Source organism: Ascaphus truei, chromosome 21 (assembly GCF_040206685.1).
Source record: "Ascaphus truei isolate aAscTru1 chromosome 21, aAscTru1.hap1, whole genome shotgun sequence".
NCBI classification, from domain to species: Eukaryota; Metazoa; Chordata; class Amphibia; order Anura; family Ascaphidae; genus Ascaphus; species Ascaphus truei.
The window spans coordinates 9,863,226-9,890,395 of NC_134503.1; the positions used below are offsets into that span (position 1 = coordinate 9,863,226).

General features: G+C 43.2%; 1 protein-coding gene across 2 annotated transcripts in view; it reads right to left on the minus strand.

Moving 5' to 3' along the window:
* Positions 1–27,170, minus strand: part of COL5A1 (collagen type V alpha 1 chain) — a 162,597-nt gene that overhangs the window by 46,592 nt on the left and 88,835 nt on the right. For both annotated transcript variants that reach the window (XM_075578918.1, XM_075578917.1), the window contains exons 10-26: positions 24,857–24,898; positions 24,590–24,652; positions 20,172–20,246; positions 17,488–17,580; positions 16,028–16,084; positions 15,516–15,569; positions 15,300–15,353; positions 14,097–14,150; positions 13,925–13,978; positions 13,658–13,711; positions 12,573–12,617; positions 12,294–12,347; positions 11,308–11,352; positions 10,460–10,513; positions 9,563–9,607; positions 8,463–8,516; positions 7,962–8,006 (exon numbers count right to left, since the gene is read on the minus strand). In XM_075578918.1, coding sequence (XP_075435033.1) covers positions 7,962–8,006; positions 8,463–8,516; positions 9,563–9,607; positions 10,460–10,513; positions 11,308–11,352; positions 12,294–12,347; positions 12,573–12,617; positions 13,658–13,711; positions 13,925–13,978; positions 14,097–14,150; positions 15,300–15,353; positions 15,516–15,569; positions 16,028–16,084; positions 17,488–17,580; positions 20,172–20,246; positions 24,590–24,652; positions 24,857–24,898 — 942 coding nt within the window. The remainder of the gene's footprint in view (positions 1–7,961; positions 8,007–8,462; positions 8,517–9,562; positions 9,608–10,459; positions 10,514–11,307; positions 11,353–12,293; positions 12,348–12,572; positions 12,618–13,657; positions 13,712–13,924; positions 13,979–14,096; positions 14,151–15,299; positions 15,354–15,515; positions 15,570–16,027; positions 16,085–17,487; positions 17,581–20,171; positions 20,247–24,589; positions 24,653–24,856; positions 24,899–27,170) is intronic.

Consider the following 27,170-nt stretch of genomic DNA (forward strand, 5'->3'; position numbering starts at 1 on the left):
GTGTTTTTAGCATTTTCTATGTAGAATTAATAAAATGTTATTATTTTTGATTTCCGCGGTGATTCTGGGCAACTTACCAGTATTTTGTAGTAATCACTACAGGGCAATTTTCAGTCCACTTTAGACTATCTCAGGATTGAGTGCTCAATAGAGGGGGAACCTTTCTGATCACCTTTGATCAAAACTGTCAATACTATAACCTTATCCTCCAGAGCACCTTTCACTTCACTCAATTCTCTTGTTAAACATGGTGATGCGGTCCCACTAATCTATGCTTTGAGAGTTACAATAGTCAAGATGGGAGAGAATAAGGGCATGAGTTAGCATTTCAGCAGTAGAGAGACAGAGGAAAGGGCGTATCTTTGCAATCTTACAGCAGAAAATCGACAGGTTTTAACAACATTGAGAATGTGAGCGGAGAATGTGACCCCTAAGCAGCGTGCTTGTGATACTGGGTGAATGATAGTGCTGCCAGCAGTAATGGGGAAGGGGCAGTAGGGTCAGGCTTGGGAGGATATTAAGAAGACATTAAGAGACATGTAAGGTCTTAAAAGCTTTCAAAGGCTCTGCATACACTACTAAAAATGTTGTCGGTACATTAAAAGGTATCACAGCCTGTAGTGATTCTACACTTCTCTAGGACCAAGGAATATACTACAACTCGTTACTACAGAAATAAAAACAAGTTAAAAAGCCACAGGAATGGCTGCTTTGATGCATTATTACTATTATAGGAATTATTTAAAACCAGAGACAGAATATGAAACACAGACGGAGGGGCTCAAGGGGTTACGACACTTTGGCCAAAGAGTTCAACTAAAAGACCATTTTATTAAAAAGATATCTATATATATTTATATATGCAAATGTAAATACAACTGTATGCTCATCTGCATGTCTTAGGCAGGTCTGCAACCCCGCCTTTCCCCATTATCACCCAGCACACAGCACTTCCACTGCAGCAAGGGATTCTGGGAAATGACATGCAAATGAGCACACAGTGCCACTTTTTGCTTCAAAAACCATTATTAACATGGTTCCCTATAGGCTTAAGCTTGCGGCATGGTCACAGCTTTGAGCACAGCCAGGGTTAAGGTGCATACCCAGAAAACCACCCACAGACAGCTGTTTCGACCTTAATGGGTCTCATCAGTGTGGGGTTGATTAACTGGGTATGCATATATATATATAGGCACTGTACTTTGTGTCAATGGATGCAGCACTGGGCTCTGTCTGTGTTTCATGTTCTGTCTCTGGTTTTAAATATATATTGCCATGCTCAGTAGCACTCCTCTTTGACACTTATACGCATATATATATATGTTGTGGTTATTTTGGGGGTTCAATATGAGCTTATAGGGGTTCTGTATGTATTATAGGAATTAGGAAGGCTCACGTTTACATTTACATACTTATGGACCACTGAAGTTAATGGGTTGTGAGGCACCAGGGGGGTTCTTATGGAAATATGAACCAACGTCTCTTCTTCCAATTCAAATGTCACACACAGGAATAATGACAATTATTATTGCTTTCATTTTTATGTAGTGCTAGCCCTATATACACATATCTATAAGTAAACCATCCCGTGCCATGGTATAAAATACGGAATATATACATACAATGAAATGATAAAGTATAGGTTCCAACAGAATGGAATCAATGCTACAAATAGACTTGTCAGCTATGTGTATATACTGCATTAGAATTGTACATCATGTTTATATATCATGTATTTCAAAGCGTACGGTAGCTCGTGTTGTGAGTTTATATGGAAAAGACGGAGCCGTTTGATTTATTTGAATACTACACATTTTTAAGCACTGTAGAATAATAACCCCTTTATGGAACAGCTTGATGCAATTCCAAGCAGCACTTTAAAAACATATATTTATTTCTTTTTTTGCTTTAATATGTACAGCCTTTAATTACCTTTATGAAAATGAATTACCTGAGCCGCTGATCGATTTGTTCTCTCGTGATCAATCAGCAAAGCTTCTGCTTCCCAGAATTTGCTAAATGGCTGCCTTTCAGTTTCAATCAGTCCTTTAGATAGTGTAACTCAGCAGCTACAATGTATTCTTATATTAAAACGGTAAGATTATCTAGTGTTACAGTTTGCAACTCAAACTGTGGGAATATTGGCAACAAATTATTACAAACAGGAAAGTGTTGCAAAAATCTTGCACTGCTGGGGAGGTGGGCTAAAACCTGCTATAGAAATTAAAGGATGCCAGTTTATTAAAACGCATAAAAAATTACATTAAGAGTTGAATAATAATAATTATAAAGCAGTATTATCTAATACTACAGAACTGGTTGCTTTTTTGTTTCTTTTTTTAAACACACGTAGTATATTGCATGGATTGACTCTTCAAAGCTGCAAACCAAGCAATATTCTATATGTGTGTTTAAAAAAAAAAAAATCCGTTCTATACTATGAGAAAATACTTGTAGCATTAATAAAAACAACAACTCTGAATGACAATTTTTATGTATTATAATGTAACAAGCCTTTTTGTTTCTATAGCAACCATTTACAAAGTCACATCCCCTTCCTCTTCTGAAACAGGCTCTGGCACGCCCTTTTTTGAGCTCTGCCCTCTCTCCAGCAGTGCACCAATTGTATCTAGTGACTGCCTGGTCACATGATCTTCCACACAGAACTTTGCATCTGATTTAGCTCTTTCTATAGTGCACAGGCGGCCAACTCCGTCCTCAAGAGCCACCAACAGTTCAGGTTTTAAGGATATCCCCGCTTCAGCACAGGTGGTTCAATCAGAGGCTCAAAGACTGAGCCTCTGATTGAGCCACCTGTGCTGAAGCAGGGACGAATTGAGCCACCTGTGCTGAAGCAGGGACTGATTGAGCCACCTGTGCTGAAGCAGGTATATCCCTAATACATGACCTGTTAGTGGCCCTTGTGTACTGGAGTTGGCCGCCCCTGGTCTAAAACCTACTGTATGAAGGTGTAAGTCAGGCTGGTTATTGATTGTCTTTCAAACACCTTCTCGTTGTAGTGTTAAATCTGAGTTAAAACATCAATCATTCGCGTGAGGAGCCTAATGAAATGCGTGCTGTCAGAACGCGCCTGGAGGGGTTCCTATTTTGTAAATGAATTTTCTCTACTCGGAGCCTGGAGGGAAAGCGATGGAAAATATTTCTTGCCATATTTTAATTTGAGTACAGTATTATATCGCTGGTGGGTCTGTCACGTACAGAGAATAAAGCTCCTGTCACTGGTGATGCATGTTTCATATATGTGTGTGTGTGTATATATGCATGTGTGTGTATGTGTGTATATGCGTGTGTGTGTGTGTATTTGTGTATATGCATGCGTGTGTACGTGTATGTGTATGTGTATGTGTGTATATGCATGTGTGTATATGCATGTGTGTATATGCATATGTGTGTGTATGCGTATGTGTTAAATGCATGTGTGTGTAAATGCATATGTGTGTATATGCATATGTGTGTATATGCGTGTGTGTGTGTGTGTGTGTGTGTGTGTGTGTGTGTGTGTGCGCACAAAATAAAATGTAGGTTTATAGGCAGGGCCCGGTGTACGGGTTTCATGCGCCCTAAGCGAAACTTTAAATTTGCTCCCAAGTTGTATAAAAAATAATAAGATAAATAAAATAATAAAATAAATAGTGGCGCAGCTATCGTGGCTGCAGGGGGTGCGACGCAAAATAAAAATAATAGGGCGCCAAAATACCGGACAAAAAAAGAAAAATAATTTAAAAAAAATTATAAATAAATAAAAAATAATACAGTAGAGTCCTGGTTATCCTAACGGGACCTGGTTTATACCTAAACGGGACCAGTACCGTATCGGATAACCAATAATGTCGGATAATACGGAAAATATTATCTGACATTGGCACCCCTCTCACTTACCAGGCTTGGCGGCGGCACAGCGGGAGCCGAGCGGCACAGGAGTCAGGGAACGGCAGTAAAAGACGATGTCAGTATAGGGAAGACGTTGAGACAGCGGGCGGCGGTGGCGTGGCGGTGGCAGGCGAAGACATCCGATCGGAGCAGGAGCGCAGGAGACGGCAGAAGAGGTGCACACTGTAACACCGGAAGTTGACTGGCGTCTGACTTCTGGCATCTGACTTCCGGTGCCACAGCGCCTACCTTCCCTGCCGCCTCCCGTGCTCCTGCCACAGCTAATCCACCGCTGTCTCAACGTCTTCCTTCCGCTTACATCGTCTTCTACTGCCGCTATGCTCCCTAATAATATAATTATTAACCGCCTAGGTTCACCTAATGGACGGGCCGGACCCTGTTTACAGGGTATGTAAAGTCCCCAAAGTAGTTTGGTCTTTAGACAATTGATCGCCATCAAATAATCACTCTCTTAATGGGCCAGTGGTTACCGTGTCACACTAAAATTAGCATAGGTTGAACATGATGGATATATGTCCTTTTTCAACCTCATCTGCTATGTGACTACTATGTAACTATGTCACTACTATGTAACCATGTCACTACTATGTAACTATGTCACTAATATGTAACTATGTCACTACTATGTAACTATGTCACTACTATGCAACTATGTCACTACTATGTAACTGTCACTACTATGTAACTATGTCACTACTATGTAACTATGTCACTAATATGTAACTGTCACTACTATGCAACTATGTCACTACTATGCAACTATGTCACTACTATGTAACTATATCACTAATATATAACTATGTCACTACTATGCAACTATGTCACTACTATGTAACTATGTCACTATTATGTAACTATGTCACTATTATGTAACTATGTCACTACTATGTAACTATATCACTACTACCATATTTCCTCAATTCTAAGACGCACCTTTTTTTTATTTTCACATGTCTGAAATCGGGGTGCTTCTTAGAATCGATGTATTAATCAATGTATTAACAGTACTAACCCCCTCTTTTCACTTACCATGTTTCAGGAGAGGTCCCATGTCAGCGGAGGACGAAGTGTGCGGCGGCGGTGGCAGGAGAGGCCCCCGTCCCACGTCTGCAGGTGAATGAAGATAAGAAGACAGCGGGCGTGCGGTGGCGGAGGCACCTAATAGATCATAATGGCAGGAGCAGAGCAGCATAGGGGAATGGCTTGGGAGGTGCACACTGTAACACCAGAAGTTGACCAGTGTCTGACTTCCGGTTACAGTGTGCACCTCCCAAGCCGTTCCCCTAGGCCGCTCTGCTCCTGCTCAGCTCTCCTGCTATTATGATCTCCTGCCACCGCACCCCACTGCACGCCCGCTGTCTTCTTATCTTCATTCACCTGCAGACTTTGGACCTGTCCTGCCACCGCACACCCACCCGCTGTCCATCTTCAACCATCTGCAGACGTGGGACCTCCCTGATGCCGCCGCCCGCTTCATCCTCCGCTGACATGGGACCTCTCCTGAAACATTGTAAGTGAAAAAGTAATTTTCCTCGATTGTAAAGTCCAAATCGATGGTGCGTCTTACAATCGAAGGTGTCTTACAATCGAGGAAATACGGTATGTAACTATGTCACTATTATGTAAAATAAAAAGCTTATAAAGGAAGGATGTCACTATGTAAGATTATTTGTAAAAAGGATAAAAATGGAAATGCGGGGCAAAGAAAGAGTTAAATGTATACAAGTGATCCCTGCATTACTGATATGCACTAACCCTCTTATACACTGCCCACTCCCCCCCCCTTGAATACCCAATGTAGTGCTACACAATGAGGTTGCAAGTGTTCTGTTTACAGCTACAGTGGAATAACTAATAGGACAGGTTATGTGAGTAGGAGGGTGGGCAGCAGAGAGAAAGGCTTTATATATATATATATATATATATATATATATATATATATATATATATATATATATATATATATATATAAAAAGCCTTTCTCTCTGCTGCCCACCCTCCTACTCACATAACCTGTCCTATTAGTTATTCCACTGTAGCTGTAAACAGAACACTTGCAACCTCATTGTGTAGCACTACATTGGGTATTCAAGGGGGGGGGAGTGGGCAGTGTATAAGAGGGTTAGTGCATATCAGTAATATATATATATGTCTCATACACTCAGCAGTGGGAGAAGTGCAGAATGAGATATTCCTCTTAGTGGGAGAGAATGGAATCAGGAATCGTCACTTTAATGCATTGCCTGGAATGCTTGTGACAACTTTGGCTCATTCAACTGGATGCAAATAACAGCAGAAGAATACAATTAACTCCTCTGTTGCCACACCAGCAAAGCACTAATCAACTGAGATGGCTCGCTGGAAGGGCAGGTCCATACTCCCTTCGCCCTGCGCGGAAACGTGCGTTTTCTGGACATGCTAGACGCGCCGTCAAGGGGGGCGTGTCAGTGACGTCACGGAGCTGGTTCGCCCTCATTGGGCGAACTGCTCACGTGACCTGCCCGTCGCGCCGAGAAATCAGTTCCAACTGATTCCTCGCGCAACGCGCGCCCCTTGCCGCTGCCGCGCGGCCTATGGGCGTGATCAATGCCTTAAGGCAATGTGACCGCGCCGCGCGGACACCTCCACGCATTCTGCGGCAGTAGTGACTTAGCCTATGGCAGGAAGGTATGTTTCAGAATGTCTTATTGCACCAATGGAGCTCTTGCTGTATTGAGCACAGAGTAGCACTGCCACCTAGTGGCCAAAGTGCATTACCGGTTTTAATTTCACCATACATTATATAAATTATAGTGGTTAAAAAAGTGACAAAAAACCTCCACCGTACAGTGAACAGCAAATACAAATATCACGTGTGAGCACATTCACATGTCCCAGACAGGTCTGCAGCCCTGCCTTCCCCCATTATCTCCCGGCATACAGTGCTTCCACCGCAGCAAGGGATTCTGGGATATCTCACCATAGGAACATACATTTTATTGTAACAATATACAGCACTAGCCTTAGCATTAGAGCTATAGCGTGTGTTAGACCGCTGATGTGGTGCAGCGGAATGATGTGCTGAAACGATTCCGCTTTCTGTAGGTTGGAGAAGTTGGGAATGTCATTGCAAATGGGAGAAGAGTATCGCCACATTCAGGAAAGACGAGGAGTTCGAGGTGCACATTGAGTACATCTTCTCTTTAGCTCTGCACGTTTCGTGTAAATAACTAGCCAGGTGGCCTTATGCGTTCTGAGTACTTAACCCAGAGGGGTATCCCACTCGTCGCTTATGGGCATGGCCCTTCTAGCAGTGAACGGGCAAAGAAGAGGGTCACCGTGCCAAATATTGGAGGCCGCAAAGCAAACCACAGCGCATTTTCATTCCCATTTTGCATTGGAGGGAAGAGCAGGACTTGACTCTAACCAATGATTGTTTATCTGACTCCATTTATATTTGTCCATGACTTCGCATGACAGCGAGGAAGATTCTTGATGCATGAAACAAAGGGTTAAAAAAAAAAGCCTAGAATGGCTTCAGGAGCCGTCAGAGAAACTTCCGTGCGTGTTTATACATAATATCTTATCCCCTTTATCACACGTGACAAATAGGCGCAGATTCATCCAGCGTCGGTATGGGCGAGTGCGCCTGCTCCATTGACTTGAATGGGAGTGGACGCTGGATCGGGTGCGCCAACACGTACCGGCGCTGGATGAATCTGGGTCAAAGTGACGATGCTCAAAATGTGCTCTAAGTCAGGGGTGGCCCAACTCCAGTCCTCAAGGGCCAGAAACAGATCAGGTTTTCAGGAAATCCCTGCTTCAGCACAGGTGGCTCAACCAGTGGCTCAGTCAAAGACTGAGCCACTGATTGAGCCACCTGTGCTGAAGCAGGGATATCCTGAAAACCTGATCTGTTGGTGGCCCTTAAGGACTGGACTTGACCACCCCAGCTCTAAGTAATAGGATTGTCACTATTATCATCCTCAGCATCTATTTAATATTTATATACAGATCTCATACCGACGATGCACATGAAACAATGTCCGTAGCGCACAATAGATGCATACCTGGCCTCCTTTTTCCCCTGGAGGGCCTTCTTTCCCCGGGTGACCCTGTGAAAGGATAGAGGAAACAGGGGTAAGCTGCTTGCAGACACCGACGGTGAGCTTTGCTTCTGCGCAAATTGTCAACACACCTGGGGGATCCCACATCTCCCAACCAATGAATCTGAACATACATCTGGCATAAATACAAGCACATCATATGCATACAAAGGCAGTCACCCCAATATGAATAGGATTGATCATACTGTTATTACTGAGGCTTCAAAACCCCTGGGGGTCTGAGATAACTGCATTACTATTCATGGGTTTTATTGTCGTTTTCCTTAAGTAATTACATTGGTGTGATTCTGAAAATGGCTTACTTTAACATGATGCTGTTTTGTTCATGTGATTCTCAGCATTGATTGCCTAGCTCTCGACTACTATATAGACCGAATCTGCGTATGAGATGTAATGTTTTGTTCCTTGGCGCCGCGGGTCGTGTTACACCTGTTGAATACTTACAGCAGGTCCATCAGCCCCGGGCATGCCGGGTAGACCAGATTTCCCAAATGGACCCTGAAAATGAAACAAAAAAAAGAGAGAGTTCGTTCACATTTAGGCAAAAGTCTTTGTAAAAAATGTATTTTAAACCCCAAACAAAGTCTCTGGCCTTCTTACAACGTCCACGTACTTATAATACAGTCGTACACAAGACATTTTAACATAATAAATGGTTTATTTGCCGGTTGCACTTTTGGGAATCTCTCTTCCTCAGGACCATGGAGGTAAATATTACACCTGAGGAAGGGAAGATTCCCGAAACGTTGTGCGTTTGCAACCTGCAAATAAACAGTTTATTGTGTTAAAATGTCTTGTGTAAGACTGTATTAGAATACTGCGGCAACCGAAGAAATCCAGCTTCAAGTAAAAGTAGGTGGCAGAAGTGGGATCCCGGTCACTCTTCAACTGCCGGCAGTTGACTGAGTCAGTCAACTCAGTCTTTAACTGAGCCTCTGATTGAGCAACCCGTGCCGAAGCAGGGATATCCCTGAAGACCTTACCTGTCGGGGGTGGGGAGGCGGCGTGAGGACTGTAGTTGAGCCCCCCTGGGTTAGACTATGTAAGATACAGTGTGATGTGGAATTATTACTTAATTCACAAGCAGGAGAATAGCAGAAATGCCCCCATGCCACTACTGGAACCTGTACAGTGGCACAGAAGTGCTATATGTACATCCTTACATGTCTGCAGGGAAATCTACTATGGACTGGTAGTTTACATTGTAGATGCCGTGATTTACCAAGTGTTTAATAGAGACACAATAGCATTGCTCCAACTAACAGCTACAGTTGTATAGGATAAGCCTAAACAATGTTGCTCCTAATGGGTTTGTGCAACATGTTACCATACACATCCCCTAGGGTCCTGCGCAAACAGAAAAGGAGAGGAAGATGGATAGTGTTTATTTCCAATGTCCGCCCTCCCGTTAACATGTCTTCCATATACAGAGTTGGTAACAGATGTAGCATATGTTAGCGTGAGGCTGAGATAGTAGTGGGGGAGTGATACTCATTCTAACAGTCCCTGGAAGCACACACCGCAGCTGGGATGAGTTACTCTACCTTTTCTCCTGGTGGGCCAATTGCCCCCTGTGGGCCTGGTAGACCCTGTGTAAAAGAAAGACAAGGCATGTTACAGAAAGCACTGTTCACACCTCTTATTGTTTTCTCATCAAGCATCTTTAAACAAACGCAGACATCCACGATACTCCATCTGTAATTATCCCTACCATGAGATAGCTGGCGGGTGTCGTATGGCACAGCCACACATACGAGATAAGGGCTTTAATGTTGTGGGTTTCAGCCTGCCTTCTAGTTTTTCTTTTACTAGGTTCCCCGTGTTTAACTAAAACTACATAATTACCATGGTTTACCTATTCAGCACACAGACCTGCTTAAATGTGTGTGTGTGTGTGTGTGTGTGTGTGTGTGTGTGTGTGTGTGTGTGTGTGTGTGTGTGTGTGTGTGTGTGTGTGTGTGTGTGTGTGTGTGTGTGTGTGTGTGTGTGTGTGTGTGTGTGTGTGTGTGTGTGTTTATTTAAGACATATCCTTCAATTTCAACTGGTTGATCTTTGACAATATAATTAATAATTGTATGAATTAGTTAATAAACATGCTACCTCAAACCTAATGCAATGAGATTCAAATGTATACCGACATTGAGAAACACATGAATAGGAATCATGACTCTGCTTTCAGTAACAAGAATCAGCAATTATCGTTCCTTTCACGGCTTATATACACTGATGCAACATGTCCTGGGGTCCCCATAAAACAGGAGTTGCATGACGATTGTTAACAACGATGATGACTAGCTATACTGGCCAAGAATAAACCATCCTAGTGAAGGTCACCTACAGTACGTTTGAAGACGGCTTGTGCTATGGGGACCTCACACTCTACCTTCACCCTCTGGCTGCTGTCTTTGTGGGTTGTGGTACATCCCAAATGAAGCCTCACCTGTGCTCCTGGGTTTCCTTGCTGTCCAGGTGGGCCTGGCTCACCTTGAGGTCCCTGAATGAACACAAAATAAAGGTCAACATGGAACAACCCACTGCAAGGACACAATGACTCTGCCTTATGAAAAATGGGCAGATAACTGGGCCATGTGGTTTTTATCTGCTGTCAAATTCTGTGTTTCTATGTTTATTTTTTGTACCGTTACAGCAGTTGCATTAGTCTGCGAGAATAATCAGATTTTGTACAAGGTGTACAGGTAGTCCTCGTTATCCAACATTTCACTTTACAATGAATGGCATATCCAACGCTTTACAACGCAACCCATAGGACTGTTTTTCGACGCCGGAATGCGTTATCCAACGCTCACCTCCACTGATTAACATGGGACTTAACATGGGACTCACTTTACAACGGTGTCGCTATCCAACGCTACTTCCAGAACGGGTTCCGTTGGATAACCGAGGACTGCCTCTAGTATGCTTTATTGTACTAGGCTCACTATTGTACAAACACACCGGTGTGTAAATCACACCGAAGCTTATTATGAAGGGACACTTTTTTTTTTTATCCAATATGACCAAGGGTTTCACATGTGTTGGTCTACAGTGATCCAGAGCTGACAAAAACGTGTGTCTTGTGTTACAATGTCCAGATAAACCGACCAGTAACTAGCTGTATTTGTGCACGTTAAAACATTCCTTTGCAAACTATACTGCAAAATCAATAATGTTACAGATGCAAAGCACATTCTGAAATGCCTCCTCCCTATGATGTGGCATCTCGATGTGAAACCACTTGCATCTGTACAAGTGAATACACTTATCTAGCTGGACCAAGCAAACACTTACCACATTACCCTTGGGGCCAACTTGACCGTCCATTCCAGCCACGCCCTGTCAAGGGAGCAGATTAGACATATTTGAGAATCTCAGGTCTGAATTTTCCGGGCAAGGAATCTAACTGAATCACAGAGTTCTTACAGAACTGGATCGCTGGTGGTAAACACCCAATCCTAGCTTCTCATTCATCATTAGTGCAGAAATATACAAGAAATACTTCCCTTGTTCTAAAACGAATGGTGGAGAGCAGTATATTGGGATCAAGAACATAGAATACCTGCATTAAATTCCTAGCAACGTCAATTATCTCCCAACTTGCAGGCAAGATTAGTAAACATGCATCAACAGGAGGCAACCAAAACAGTATTCTTAATTGGGTGCCACAGTATAAACATGAGTAACAGACCTTAGCAAGGGAGTACAAATACTGTATAGACAATGACTGCTTTAACAGACCATATTATTGCATCAACGTTTTAATGCCCATGGGGAGAAATGTTGGACATGTAATGGGAGTGTCAGACAGAAGTGAAATGCTTTGTGTGCATACTGTAAGGGATTATTTATAGAGTCGTACAGTATATAATCAAAACCCATTGCTCCAAACAGGGAAAAAGTCCATCAGTAACGACCAATGTGGATTTTCAGCCCAGTTTGATGTCTTGAGCGGTTTTCTGCTCAGCGATAGATTAGTAAGGCCAACAGTTTTTGCAGCTATTCCCTGGTTCTGCTTCATTAAACATTGCTCATACGCTCGTATGTGTGGATCCGTGGAATGATGTGAGAGACTGATTACTGCAGATGTATTCTCTGCTTCCTTATGCATCACTGAGCAGAAAGCTTTCTCCTCCATTTCTCCAATGCCTCAAGGTCCTACATATGACAGGTATGTAAAAGCATCTGGCCTCCCTGATTCCATGCCTCGGCGGCTATGAGTAGTATCCTGAGCCCTGTTCTCTGGAGGACATGTACAAAAGCAGCATCAGCTCACTTACATGAGGTCCGGGGGGGCCTGTAGGTCCCTTTGGTCCGAGCAACCCACGTGGTCCCTAAAAGGAATAATACAAATTTGTGTAAAACAATATTAGGGATGCGGGGCCACCGATCAAGAAACGTATTGCGCTCCCCGTGCTTAAACATCGCCCACCCTCCCAGTGGAAACCTGTGCGCCACCCTTCCCTTTATTGATATAATCCTATTTACTCTGATCTCTTCATTGCCGGGAGTCTATCTCAAGCTCAGTGAAGAAGAGATAGCTACAGGCAAGTACTTACAGGTTCACCTGGCAACCCTCTTGGTCCAACTTCTCCATCATCACCCTGAGAAAGAAACAAGCTCGGAATTACCAATCCGATCCAGGCACTTCGTTGTCTTAACTCTTACTTTGCTGTACAAGCGGGTGAAGGACCGTTCTGCAATGCCCACCATATTGAAAGACGGAATGAAATAAGACAATATATTCCCGCTTACATCTACAGCTATTGGGTGTTTTAACAAGGATGTATTGGGATTTTAAGTGGAAATCGTATCCCCTGGGGGTTTTAGAGAAAACCATGCAATATTTGCTAGTGCAATAAATGGGTGTGGATCTACCTGCGGGCAATCTATTGATCTCGTGAGGAAAGAAAGATATTACAAAACCAGGAACAAGCTTATTCTTTGCAGCGCTGGGCAATTAGTCTTACACCCATGGCTACTGATGCTTCTAGTGATAGGTATTGTACAACACAGTTCTGCTTATTGAGGGGGGGGTGCATTACTTAACCAAACCTTGCATGTTATTACCCAGAATCCATGGTTCAAGTGACAACACTGTATGTTGTGTGGTTATGGGGTAAAACAGGTTTGGAGACCTGACATTTGAATGTGCTCATAAGTGTTTTTTTGTAACATTACTGTTTTCACCATAACTTGTTTGTGTACCTGAAATGTAGCTTGACAATGCTTGGCCAGCAACCTCCCTCACACTGATGGGGCCCAAAGGTGGAAATAGTTGTCTGTGAGTTGGTTTGCTGGCCATGAATTTACTGTATTTGACCCAGGCTTTGCTTTAAAAGCTGTGTGAAACAGCAGGAAGAAGCTTAAAGGGATTCATGTTAATGTGGTTAAGAATCAAACAGTAATTTGCATGCTATTACCCAGAATCCCTGGCTGCAATGGAAGCACAGTATGCTGTGTGACTATGGAGTAAAGCAGGTTTGGAGACCTGTCTCAGAAATGTTAATGTGCTCAAACGTATATATTATCATTACTTTACTCATTCGTGATGCTGGCACTATGACATGATGCACCTTTACTCATTGGTAATGAGTTGGTCTTCAGCTCCGAGAATGACTGATAAAGCAGTTTGTCTACATACCCTTTCACCGTCCTCTCCTGTAGGTCCTGGAGGACCGTGTGGACCTGACTCACCCTGTAAGACACCAAATCACAAATAGATGAACAACATGGGTCCTAGTAACCTGAAACATTGATAGACCAAGCAACGTAACGATATGCTTTAGACGAGAGAGACAAATGTGCCCTTATGTTACACTCACCAGCCCTCCACAATGTTAACCGTGCATAACAGTGATTATGTGTGGTACAGTGAAGATCTAAAGATAAGAACGGAATAGAAACCTACACGGTGTCCCTTTTCTCCGGGCAAACCAGCTAAACCATCGAATCCTCGGTCACCCTAAGAAAGAAGTTGAGAAAGTGATTGTGATTGCTTGCATTTTCTTTGCAGGATGGCTCACTTGAGTTCCAAAGGGACACACCAAGTGCATATAATCATTGCGTATGGAAATGTGTACCTTTGTTCCAGTCTGTCCTGGCATTCCACGAGCGCCATCACTGCCTGCCCGTCCCTGAAAGATTTTAAAAAAAAGTGTTAAATCAGGTGTGTCCCACACTCTGCAAAATACAGGAGTTGAGGGCAGAGTAGAAAAAGTAGCAGAAGAACAAGTTGCCCTGGGTAAGATCTACAAACTGGAACAGGACTGGCCAACTCCAGTCCTCAAGGGCCACGAACAGGTCTACTCGGCTAAAGCAGATTAAGTGGACCTTTCTGGGGACTACTTTACTTCTCCCCTGAAAAGACACATTGGATGTGAATTCTATATCAGGAGTGGCCAACTCCAGTCCTCAGGGGCCACGAATCGGTCGGATTTTAAGGATATCCCTTCTTCAGCAGAGGTGGCTCACTCAGTGAATCCAGTCAGGACAGGAGTTGGCCACTGCTGAACTAGAAGGATAATAAGGCATTTCATTTCCCGCTACTCAAATCATGATATCGGAAAGGCCTGGAAGTATCGTTATGAGGGCCTCAAAATAAAAGGCATTACAACTGAGCTAATATGAGATCAAATTATCTTTCAGGATTGATGACTACAGATGTTGCAGGGGAAACATGCTACTGCATAATGGGAGCCTCAGATACAGCAGGAATCCTACAGGTATCATCTCACTAGGTATCCGTTCAGTAGTACACCTGGACAAAAATAATACAATCAACAGCACACAGGAGAAGAAACCCCATCAGGTGTATCTGCAAAAGAAACATTATTTTTTTTTTGCATTGAAACTTCTTCTTTTTTATTATGGATCCCCAAAAATGTACAAAGATCAATGAACTATTAGCTCATCCACTGCTAAAATGGTCTGCGGTGCATTGCGTAGTGCTGTGCACATTTCATGGTACGAGGAAATGGGTGACGGCATGAACAGGCTGGATGTGGCCAAGTAGTCCTTATCTGCCAACGAGTTCTATGCTCCGACATGTTGGTGGCTATTAAACGCAGTGGGGTGCAAGGGCTCTGGTACGAGAAAAACTTGGAAAAAGAATGAGCATATGTTAAGTGACTCTAAATGCCTGCTGTTTAATCAGCGCAGAAGCCATTTGTGAAAGTGTTCGTTCTGTGTCTTCTGAACAAAAACAGCATCCCGGAAACATCTATATTAAACGTAGAAAACCCTAGTCACTGGTTGTCAGCCAAGCACACAAGACCTGTACTCACCCTGCGCCCGGGCTTTCCTGATGGACCTGGAGAACCTTGTGTACCACGTGGACCCTACAAAACAATCAGCACACGACAAGTTGTATGAGAATGATGCTATGGAATAGAGACCATTACAGCACACTAAGGCTGCCGCATCAAAGTTAGGTAAGGGGATGGCTGAGATCGTGGGAGAATGTCAAGATTTCTGATATGATTTCATTACCAAACACTTACCTGGGGTCCTAAATCTCCAGACTCTCCCTTTAATCCTGAAGGACCTGGTGAACCCTGCAATGATAGAGTCCTGTTAGCAGGGAAGTCCCAAACTAGTGCAATCATGAGTGTCAGGAGTGGATGGTACTACGATCCTGCTGTGATAGTTTCCGAAACACGTTCTCCGCTGACTCAAAGGGGACAGGAAATAAACGGGAGAGGCCTAGGGTAGGAGGCAAAGTAGAGAACAGAGGTGCGGGCCACATGGGAGATGTAGCCTAGAGTCTCGGAAGAAGAGAAGCTCGGATCAGAAGATGAAAAGGAAGAAAGGTGAGAGGAAGATGGACGGACTCCCCCCCCCCCCTCCTGATTTAGGTTCCAATTTTACCTTTTTCTTACACGTGTGTATTTCTGTATAACATCTGTGTTTCATATGAATGCAAAGTTATGTCTTGTTGTATGGTGGAAAATTTCAATAAAATTTGAGTTAAAAAAAAAGTCAGGTGGCCAATGTAACAATTAAGCATTCTTACCAATGGACCTGATCTTCCAGTAAGACCCATTGGACCAGATGGTCCTCTGAGTGCCAGCTGAAAGAATGAAGAAATCATGATTAGAACACATCTGACAGCTGCTGGTCCCTTCTGCACTAAGGACTATACATAATAAAACAAGGGATTTCAAATATTTTTTTAAATGAATATTATGCAGCTGAGCGTATACCTTTCCTAGTTTGCTTGGGGCACAATTTAATGTTTCTGTTATTTAAACTTCTGGACGTCATTCAATAATATATCTTTTAGTCCTATAACATGCTTATTTTATAATCCTAATACTAATCCAGCAATCCATCACGGAAACTTCCTTAGTGTAAAGGGCGTGTACTAGCAGGCTTACCTCTCCCCTGAAGGTCGAAATATAGTACCCGTCTATAACTAAATCCATTTCCCGGGTTTTTGTCATATTTCCCCCCCCAAATCTGTTTCGCAGTGTAAAATCTGAAACGGATTTGGTCGGTTTTAATCCACGCGGATTCATCACAAAAAGTCATTGGATACAACCCGTGGACGGATTTTTAGAATCCAATCCATGGATTCAGCAACTCGTTGGCGGGTTCTTAACAATCCGTCAATGGATCGCCGAATCCGCGGAGGATTGGATTCTACAAATCCGTCTACGGTTTACGTAATCCGCGGAGTGTATTGATAATAATAATAATTACAAATCCGCAAAAACGCTAAATCACCCCTTTTTGAGACTGATCTGCTGAAATTTGAGGACCAAAGGAACCGGCCGATCAGCTGCCGATCCAAATCCGCCCCCAAAACGTTGCCCATCTCTGCTCCTTGAAGATGACTTGATATTACAATGAATCCATTAAAACGATTGCATCTACCTCGGAACGGCTCACAAAGTTATTTGAGAGGAAGAATGGTAACAGGGTAATTACCTTAATGAGCAATACAATTTGGAATTAATCTGCTCATCCAAATACAAAGGTCCACGCGTTATCCAAAAGGTACCAGCAATGTTCAAGGTCATTCACTTGACCCTTAGTGATCACTAAAACCCATCTGAAATCAGTTAAGTGGCTGTTTAAAAGTGGAACTATTCAGTATTGGGAGCGGTTCCCAATGAAATCGGGGTCATCAATCGCTAAAATCTTTGTTCTATGGTAAGGAAAGGAACATATAGACGATGTGTGGCGTTCCTCTGATTTCCTATAGCCAAAATTCCTTTCACACAGACAACTGGATGACCCAAAGATATACGTATATATATGTTGGTAAATACAAATGATAAAGCAGACACTATATATTAGCATTATCCTACTGGTATATATAACTTAGCATCTGAAAAACTTGCCTACTCATATGATGTATTTGCAACAACTAAATGTGGCAACACTATGGTTCTTCAATTATGAAATTATACATCAAAGTCGGCTTCTTCAAGTGAACAACTAAATGAAATACACAAGTAGCTGGCTTACTCTTGCTTGCTGGAGGATTGCCTGGGCCTGTGACTCCTGTGCAGATATTTGAGGTCCTTTAGATCCACTGTCCCCCCCTCCAGAAAAGCGAAACTGCAAGGCAGAGAGATGAATGTGAGATGAACCCGCCATAATGTGCACCCAGATGTTTATTAACCATTCTCTTACAGCAGACACTTTGCCTGCTGAGACAGTACATTCAGTACGTCCTATTCTTGCTGATCTGCTTGTATCTAGCTGGTAGTACAAGGTGCGTGTGTCTGATGCATATGGAATGCAGAGCTTTGTCTGCAAGGTGACCTCAATCCCTTTGTAGTATGAGTTTGTAATGTACCTTCAGGAAGTAGAGTACAGGGAATGGGTGACATTGGTGTCCCTGCAGGTATAGTATACAAGATGCATGTGTCTGCATTGCAGCTTATACTGTATATTCTCCATTTCTAGCTCACAACCCAGCAATTGTCTACTTTAATTCCATGCAGTAAAACACCCTTGTGTCTGCTACACACACTGATTAGACACTTTTATATTCTTCCCCTCCTTACCCAGCATTCATGTCATAAAAAAACGCTCTCTTTTAAAATCATTCTGAGATTTATTCCTGCTTAAAAGGGCCTATCAAGACTCCATGAAATTGCTATGTATTGAATAATATATCAATCACATACATATCGGGAGGATTATTGCAGCAGGAGGGAAATAACCTAAATAAAAAAATGCCTATAACCATTAGACATTTAACCCATTTAACGATGGTAAATCTGGTTAAAAAAAAAAAAAAAAAAGTGCTGTATCACTGAATAGGTGAAATTAGCTGGAGGGTAAAACAGAATGTTACTGTGAAAATAACCATGCTAGAGTATGAAGAAACACCACACTTAAACATGATTAAAAGCTTCTACTCGGATAAAGCAGGTTAAGTGTACCTTTCTCAGGACTACTCTACTTCTCCCCAGAGAAGACGATGCATTGGACTTGCATTCTAGATCAGTAGTGGCCAACTTCAGTCCTCGAGGGCCGACAACAGGTCAAGTTTTAAGGATATCCCTGCTTCAGCACAGGTGGCTAAATCAGTGGCTCAGTTAGTTATTGAGCCACCTGTGCTGAAGCAGAAATATCCTTACAAGCTCTACTGATCTATATTATTATATACTACAGCACGTTGAGATTTAGGGAGGAGCGTAAGAATCGTTCTCCTTCAGCGTTAACCATGGATAAAAGAATGGAAAGTGATTGTGGCCTTGTCTCCCTCTAGTGACTGGGTGAATTTTACTGTTGTGTAAATGACTTCAAATGTGCCCCCCCCCCCCACATTTTTCACAATGTTTCCACAACCGTGTTTTTGTGCCATGTTTGTGAACGGTCACATTTCTCAAAATGTCACCAATTTTGACAGACGATAAAAGGATCAAGCCCAAAGAATTGGTTAGGTCAGGGGTTCCCAACTCCAGTCCTCAAGACCCCCCCAACCGGTAAGGTTTTAAAGATATCCCTGCTTCAGCACAGGTGGCTCAATCAGTGGCTCATTCAAAGACCGAGCCACCTGAGCTGACGCAAGGATATCCTGAAAACCTGGCCAGTTCGGCTGTCTTGAGGACTGGAGTTGAGAACCTCTGGGTTAGGTGTTTCTTCTTGCAAGGGTGACCAGCAACACGTTCATTTGTTGTGAAAAGGGTGATTGTATCATTAGGATCATTAAATTAATTACTACTCGCCAGCGTGCGCTGGAGAAAAACTGCCCTGGAGTTGGTAAGAAACTGAGCTTGCGTTGACTTTCTACCAACCAAACACCACGCAAAGCCCTTGCCAGTAAACATAGTCTCTTAGGTTGTCCAATACTGAAGTGGCCATGTAAGGTTCTTCCACTTGTAAGTGGCCCAGATTAGCAGTCAAAAGAATGCAAGCAGTGTTTGGTACAACCTATGCAAGAATGAGGTTGTACTGCCTGGTTGAACCCTGGATCAATATAAAGCAATTTCATTTGTTCTCAACTATAACAAGGAAACTGTTGTAATTTGATAATCTATTGCTTTATAGGGAATGTCATTTGTTTTAGCAGGGAACATATCCGCGGTCATAAGAAAACATCCTTCTGCATCTTGCACTCGCTGGTCCCGCCTGAAGCAAATTCCCTAATCTGGTTCTTCTTGCATTGACAAACACATTTCTTTTCACTATAAAGCAGCAGCCAAACGTCTTTTAATACTGTATGTCAATCATTCTTAATGTAACCCCATATACAAGTCTTATGCTTTGTGAATATTTATACCTATCGTTTATTTGGAGATGTTTTAGATATAGGCCCATATTTACTAAGCACGTCTTCAGCTTTAACTCTCCATCCAGTGCTGGAAGACACCTACCGTAACATGCCATTTACTTACATGGGCTGTAAGGTGTTTTCCAGTGCTGAGAGGTGTCTCGTTAAAGACTGCTTATCAAACATGGCCCAATTGAAATTGTAAAAAGGGGGCACATTGTATCGGTATCTCAATTCTACTCTTATGACGTGTTTGTTGGAAAATACGCTCCACTGTCTACCATATGCAAAAAAAAAAAAAGGCTTCTCCTCCACTTGCTATTGGTTTCCTCCTTAGAAAGAAAAACAATTCCTCGTCAAAAGGGAAGTGTGATGGGTTAGTTCCAGTTGTGTGTAACTGGAGAACGAACATGACTCTACTTACAGGCAACATCAGCATGGTCCCTGCAGGTCCTGGTAACCCATCAGCTCCTGGAAGACCTGCCCGTCCGGGGAGTCCCTGTGAGGTGAGAAGGCTTTTAATGAAGACAGAACACACGCTTTGCGATGTAGGTACAACCAGGGTAGGGGGAACCAACTAACAATAAAGGTTTATCACAGGATTGGTCAACTCCAGTCCTCAAGGGCCACCAACAGGTGAGCTTTTCAGGATATCCCTGCTTCAGCACAGGTGGCTCAACCAGTGACTCAGTTTTCCACTGGTTGAGCCATCTGTGCTCATGCAGGGATATAGTGGGAACCGGACTTGTTGGTGGCCCTTGAGTACTGGAGTTGGCCACCCCTGGTCTATCATATTGTCCACATAGATTCAAAATTCTGTAGCAACTGCCCTAGAATTCCTTAATTTTGTAGCATAAAATGAACACACACAGATGAACTCCATAACACCGAGCTGGGTTAAGGATGTGGCATATTAGCTATCGAGTTGTTTTAGTGACTGTAATGGGCTTTATTCAGAATGGAAACAGCACAACACAGCCTGAGCTTCTCTCGACAATCGTATGCCATATGGTCATGCAAATAAAAACAACCGCACTTGAAATGAGTGCAATGCAGAGGTTTAAACCCATTTTTGGTTTTATCAATCTCACTCTAACTCTGCCAGTTCACCTGCCATTACTGGGAGCCAACCGAGAGGTGGGCAGAATACATACAAAGTGAATTGTATGAATGAGATATTTTATATCCCACGTGAAAAGAAGACTTGGGCAGACACAATAAGATCGTGATTTGCCCCCCAAAAATCAATGCATGAGTTTGTCTATTTTGAGTAAATGCCACCAAGTAGCATCGCATGGGGCTATTATCTCACAGTAACTCTAATACTGCAGTGCCAGTGCAGTAAAGAGGAGTAACAATGGATGAAGAATGACAGAGATTCTGCACCAGTCGGAACTTGGGCAGCAATGCCTTCTGGGTATGATGGGACATGTTAGTCAGCATTTTTGCACCTGCCTACCAGCGCCATGTCAGAAATATGTCTCTGTAGGAGGTGTGCTGTGTTTAAAAAAATTAAAATAAATAAATAAAAGTATGTCTTCAATTATTGCGAAATAAAAAAAAGTCACATACCAACAATCAAACCTTTCCCAGAGGGGGTTTATCAGGCTCCTTGAAAATCAAAACCGGACAAAAGTGTTGTTGACTCTGTTCGTGATAATGCTCTTTTCTCTTAAATGCTTAGTCTGGATTAGATGGTATCCAAATTATTTTTATTGTGGAGTTTAAAAAAAACCCCTAGCTTTTCATCCAATATGACGACCATAGTCGCAGTACCTCATCCACTCTGTGGGAGAAAACCCAGTAAAGCATCAGGTCTCAAACATTTTACAGTTTCCTCCTCAGAGGGATGGTTCCGTAACTGAGGTTTGTCTCTGTGTCCTAGCCTCGGCGCCCTAGCCTCGGCGCCCTAGCCTCGGCGCCCTAGCCTCCGCGCCCCAGCCTCCGCGCCCCAGCCTCCACACCCTAGCCTCCGCGCCCCAGCCTCCGCGCCCCAGCCTCCGTGCCGTAGTCTCCATCAATTTAATGCAGGTTAAAAAAAGGGAAAGAAAAATCGCCCACTTCTCACTTGTCCTTCACTCGTGTCAGTCAGTTGTTTTACCTACTTCTTATGTGGCCTTTTAAGTTGATTACCTACTTTTCGAGTTCCACTACAAGGTACTGCTGAGCATTGGTGTATTACTCACTGAATACTGGCAAGGGGAGAATATTGTACCACTAATAGGGGCGGAATTACTCACCGGTGGGACCCGGCGCAGGAAAAAATAAGCACCCACCTCTCTCTCTTCCCTCCCCCATGACCCTACCTGTGCAGCGTGGCGTATGGGGGCCTTAACCGGTGGCGGAGGGATCCCACCGAGGTGGCGATTGTGGAAGTTGAGCCCGACTTCTGGTGGGGCCTGACTTCCGTGTTAGGACCGCCCGGCCTCCAGGAAAGGCCCCGCACGCCCCCCGGTGCACAGGTAGGGCCCCATGGAAGGGAAGAGGGACGGCCCTGCAGAACTGCCAGACGCATGATTGTATGGGCGGATGTGACCCTAACAGTCGGGGCACTGGTACAGCTGAACAGGCTGCAGCTACGGTCGTGGGCATCAGGCATCTCGTATCTCTATAAGGACATCTTGTACAAGGTATGGGTCATTGATGTCTCTGTGTGAGAGGGGTCTCTTACTAATGTCCCTTGGGTGAAACCTATTTGGCTTCAATGTCTCCATGTGTTGGGGGGTGTGGGGAGGGGGGGGACAGTGATATGTAACCTGGTGTTTCTGTGAGATTTGGAGTAACAGGCACATATCATTTATTTAATCGGTGACAAGAGTGAGGGTTTTGTACCTTATGTGTTTTAATGGGAAAGAGGAGGAATAGGCTTAGTACCTTAATACCCCAATGACAGTCTCTGTATTAAATGTTTATTGTCATTTTAATCCCAGCACTCACGAGCCCTTCCAGTTTCCCCTGCAATCACTGGACTTCACTTCAGTGCCTCATTATAACAGTGTCACCTTTTGCTTCTTGTCCATTTTAACACGGACCCCTATAAGCTTATGCCTGTCATATTACACCTCTTTTCAGCACAGCCTTTAAAGTTAAAGAAGTGCAGAGCCAGTAACCCTACTCACAGACAGCTCTCTATTTCAACCTTCATACTACAAATTCCAACACAATTCCTACATTACAGCAGTAAACTCAGCTGCATCACCAGGCACTGGCCACTAGATGTCGCAATGCAGTGAAGAAATGCCAAGTATTCTGACGCTAGAGAAATTACAATTGGAAGAAGCCTAATGTTCTCAGAGCCAAGATGCTTCCCTAGGTCATCAGATTTGGCTGCTCCTAGTTTCTTTACAGAAACCTTATTTAGCTACCCACTATGGGAATCAACATTTCAGCAACAGGCCCTCTGGCATTGGAGAGCTCGCCAACGCACGGCGGTACTGAAAGACGTTCCGATATGCCCCATTACTGTGCAGCCCACTATCAGCCCAGCATGGGGGAGGTTAACCTTTCCCAATCTCTAGCCCAGACCCAATTTCTCCCTCCCTGAGAGTCTCGTTTCCACGCTTGGCCGACAGTCTGGGACCGAGGAGCTGGACACACCCTGAAAGCAATTCTACAAAGAATTCCTAATAAAAGCCATATGTACAAGCAGCCATGTATTATGTCATTTCTTTGTGCTGCGCTCTGCCGACAGGAGAAATATAATGCTGTTCTCTCCATGGTCATGGATAGTCTCAGCCTAACACCGGGGCTGAAGCCGCACTGGTAACCCGCACAGGCAATTAGGATAATAGCCCACTGGATTCATGAGCTCATTCACCCGCTAACTCAACCTGCCCTTGCAGTGTCATGCGACCACGACTATAGCTCTGCTGTATTACTGTACATAGGGAGTTATTTAAAGGTACAATCCCTAGTATTCTATATTGAAAGACAGATTCTTTATTAAAGTCATCTTTCATTAAACCACATCCTTCTCTGTGCTGTGACGTTTCTCTTTTCATAGCTACCTGTCATCTCTTATATCTTTGGGCGAACAAAAATATATAGTACTGAAGCATTATTTCTTGTAATTATTACCATGTATGTTTTGTCATTTGGATGTAGCACTGGGCACCCCCTGTCGTTTGTTAAATTCACTTGCCACAGCCCAGTGGCACGTGACATTACATATAGTCAAGATTAGGTGGGTGTGGGTGTTTGAGCTTGCTGGGTTTGTGTGTGCTAAAAATATATAGCTGTAGGTACACATGAGAAAGGATTGAGGCGTGACACAATTTTGTTCTGGCTACATGGTTGTTAAAGGGTTTGAACAATAATGATCTAGGTTCAGGGTTTGGAATTTTAGGTGCAAATGTGCAGAACCCACATTTTTTGTTAGCAATCCCTACAAATAAGCATACTGCTCTGTAAAGTAATACAGTATAGTCCAACCAAAAGCAAGAATAGGCAGATTTAGTAGGTACTGGGGCCCAGATCTACAAACGGGTGCTAGATTTCAGCACCTTTAACTTACCACCCTTTTGTGGATCTGATCCTCGGTGAGTCAACTGAATAATGTTTGTGTAGCTCATGACCCACTTTCCATGATGCCTACCAAGTATGTCTATATGCTCTTAAGCTTCCAAAGTCCTCATATGAAGATAGAATCATTGTTGAAGACCTTACATTATTCAAGCTCTTGCTCTTCTCCAAAAGCCCATGGAAATGTACGACAAGGAAGTCATCGCCACTTGGGTATTACCTTTGAGACTCTTAAAACATTGGTGACCTTGTGAGCTTCTATGTGCAAAGGTCTACAAGGTGATTTTTGTAGCATGGTGACCACATGCACTCAGTCCTTACCCTTTCTCCAGGGTCTCCAAGTGGACCAGGAGGACCTGAGGTCCCTGGCGGCCCTGGATATCCCTGGAGTGAAGAGAAAAAAAGATGAACATCAGGGAACAGAGACATGAATTATTGTATAGATGATCCCTGTGACTGCCAGAAGAAACTGAAACGCATTGCAACCCATCCCCTTCACAGCTAAAGCCATCACACCAAGCGAGTTTTATATAGCATTTAGGTAACCCCAGAAAAAAAGGTCCATGTAGGAAAATATATGCAACTTACGGCTGGACCTTCAGGACCTGAAGGGCCTTCAATGAGCATCCCCTGAAAAAGAAGAGAGATAATAATCATTAAGGCTGAGAGACACATATTTAGTTGACCCGAACTCTGGCTAATAAACTGTTGCACTGTCCAATACCTAAACAACTACTGTAACTCCATGCTTTTTGGTATGATAACTAGGGATGTTCGGAATTACCAAAATCTGTTTCCCGGAATTTCCAGGACGTTCCATTCAAAATCCGTTCCGCAGAGTAAATGTCGTTGACCGATTGTTCCAGTTTCAACCCGTACGGATTGAATCCGAAACCGCCACTGGATACCGTCCGGCTGAATTTTTAAGAATTGCACACACACATTAATCGTCGGAGAGGGAAAGAGAGAGATCCCACTCCAGTGGATTTAATCTGAGTGCAGATTTTTAAGAATCCGGCCATGGATTAATAATCCGCTACATGGATTGTCAGGGGTAGAAAAAAAGAACCCCCCAAAAAAGGCAAAAAGCCTTTTTTCAGTGGGATCCAAATCCGCCGATCTCTAACTTGAACCTACTTTATAATACAAGCATAAGTACCGCTCCATGTTCAATACAAGCACAGTGTCGTTTTATTGCAGTATTGAAGATCACTGGGTGTGTTAATGTTGGGTTGATTCTTTTATTTAACACTATAATGTCTTCAAAGCAATATTCTCCACACTTTCAGGGTGCACCCTAGTTAAATAAACTGAGAAGGGATTGCTTTATTTGAGACATTGGATGTATGGGACCTCTTTACTTACAGAGTAATACACTGCACTCTGCTACAGAAGAATGTAACAGTTGTGCTGCATCATTAGCATTGAAAAGGAGTAGTGGGATGGCTTTGTCGCCTTAAACTATACACCAATAATCTCTGGAATGCAATGTGTGCCTCATAAAAGGCGCTGGAATGCCTCACTGAAGAAGGCAAAAAGCGAACTATCACAAAAGGAACAGCTTCTAATCTAACCTGGATCCACTGAGAGACCCGGCTGTAGAAGTAAATAACTGACTATTAGGCTGTTTTATCAAACTTTGTTAAGTAGAGCTATTTAAAAAAACTAAAAGAAATGTATGTTTGCTGTATGGATAGAAGACGGTTTTCAATCATTTTGCCTACTGACTCCGAGACTCAATGTCTGATGCAGGTTATGACACCCGATCTGACGTTTACCAACATTGACTTGAATGGCACTGGATCTGGGTGTGATACCCAACATGGGACTTTAGTGAATTTGCCCCGTAGTGGCATAATCCAAGTGGACCACTATTATAGGTTTAAGAGATACATTTACTTCCAAACTTTAATAATGTATCCCAGTGGGTGAGAAACACAACTGCGTTATGATGCATTGAAATAATCTGATGCTAATGAAAACCGGTGCAAGTGGCATGAAATGGCAAAAGTTACTGAAAAAGATGCCAAAAACCCATTAAGTGGGCTGTTCATCAACATTACAATGCAAAATCCACAAACAAATCCAACTGAATGCGATACGATTATATCTTTATTAATCTGATATTCTCTTTGATACAGTATGTAACCCATGGGATGTCTGAATGTGATACTTGTTGGGACAATTTAGCAATACTGTAAGTAAGGTAAGTTACAGAATTCATATGATCTAATGAAATGGAAACACAATGAATTCTACACAAATCACATATGCATTAATACCACTGATTTTAATTAAAATGTTATCAACAAACATGCGGGCATTTTGGCAATCGTCCATGTCTGGACCTGAGTGCCCTAAGGTTGGCATTCATTCGAATAGAAAGAGTATTGGGGACCTTCCTGCATCCAGACCCATGGGGGGAGGGGGAATCTCTTGAACAGACCAGTTCATGAGATTCCATGTGTGTCCCAAAAATTGCTTTCCCATAATATTCTGACCTGCAGATGTTCTATAGATGCCCACTGGAAGCAAATAGAACATCCTAGTGTGGGACAGATTATAAAACGTATCTGGGACATGATGGCCATGGAGAGACTGACTAGCTACCTGTCAGATCGGTGTTCAAGCTTTCTAAGGTGTGTAACCCGTGGATTGCAGTCTGGGGTGACCCAGAAGGAGGAAGAGTGGATATCCTTCCAGAAGGAGGCAGAGTGGATGTCCTTCCAGAAGGAGGCAGAGTGGATGTCCTTCCAGAAGGAGGCAGAGTAGATGTCCTTCCAGAAAAAGGCAGAGTGGATGTCCTTGCAGAAGGAGGAAGAGTGGATATCCTTCCAGAAGGAGGCAGAGTGGATGTCCTTCCAGAAGGAGGCAGAGTGGATGTCCTTCCAGAAGGAGGCAG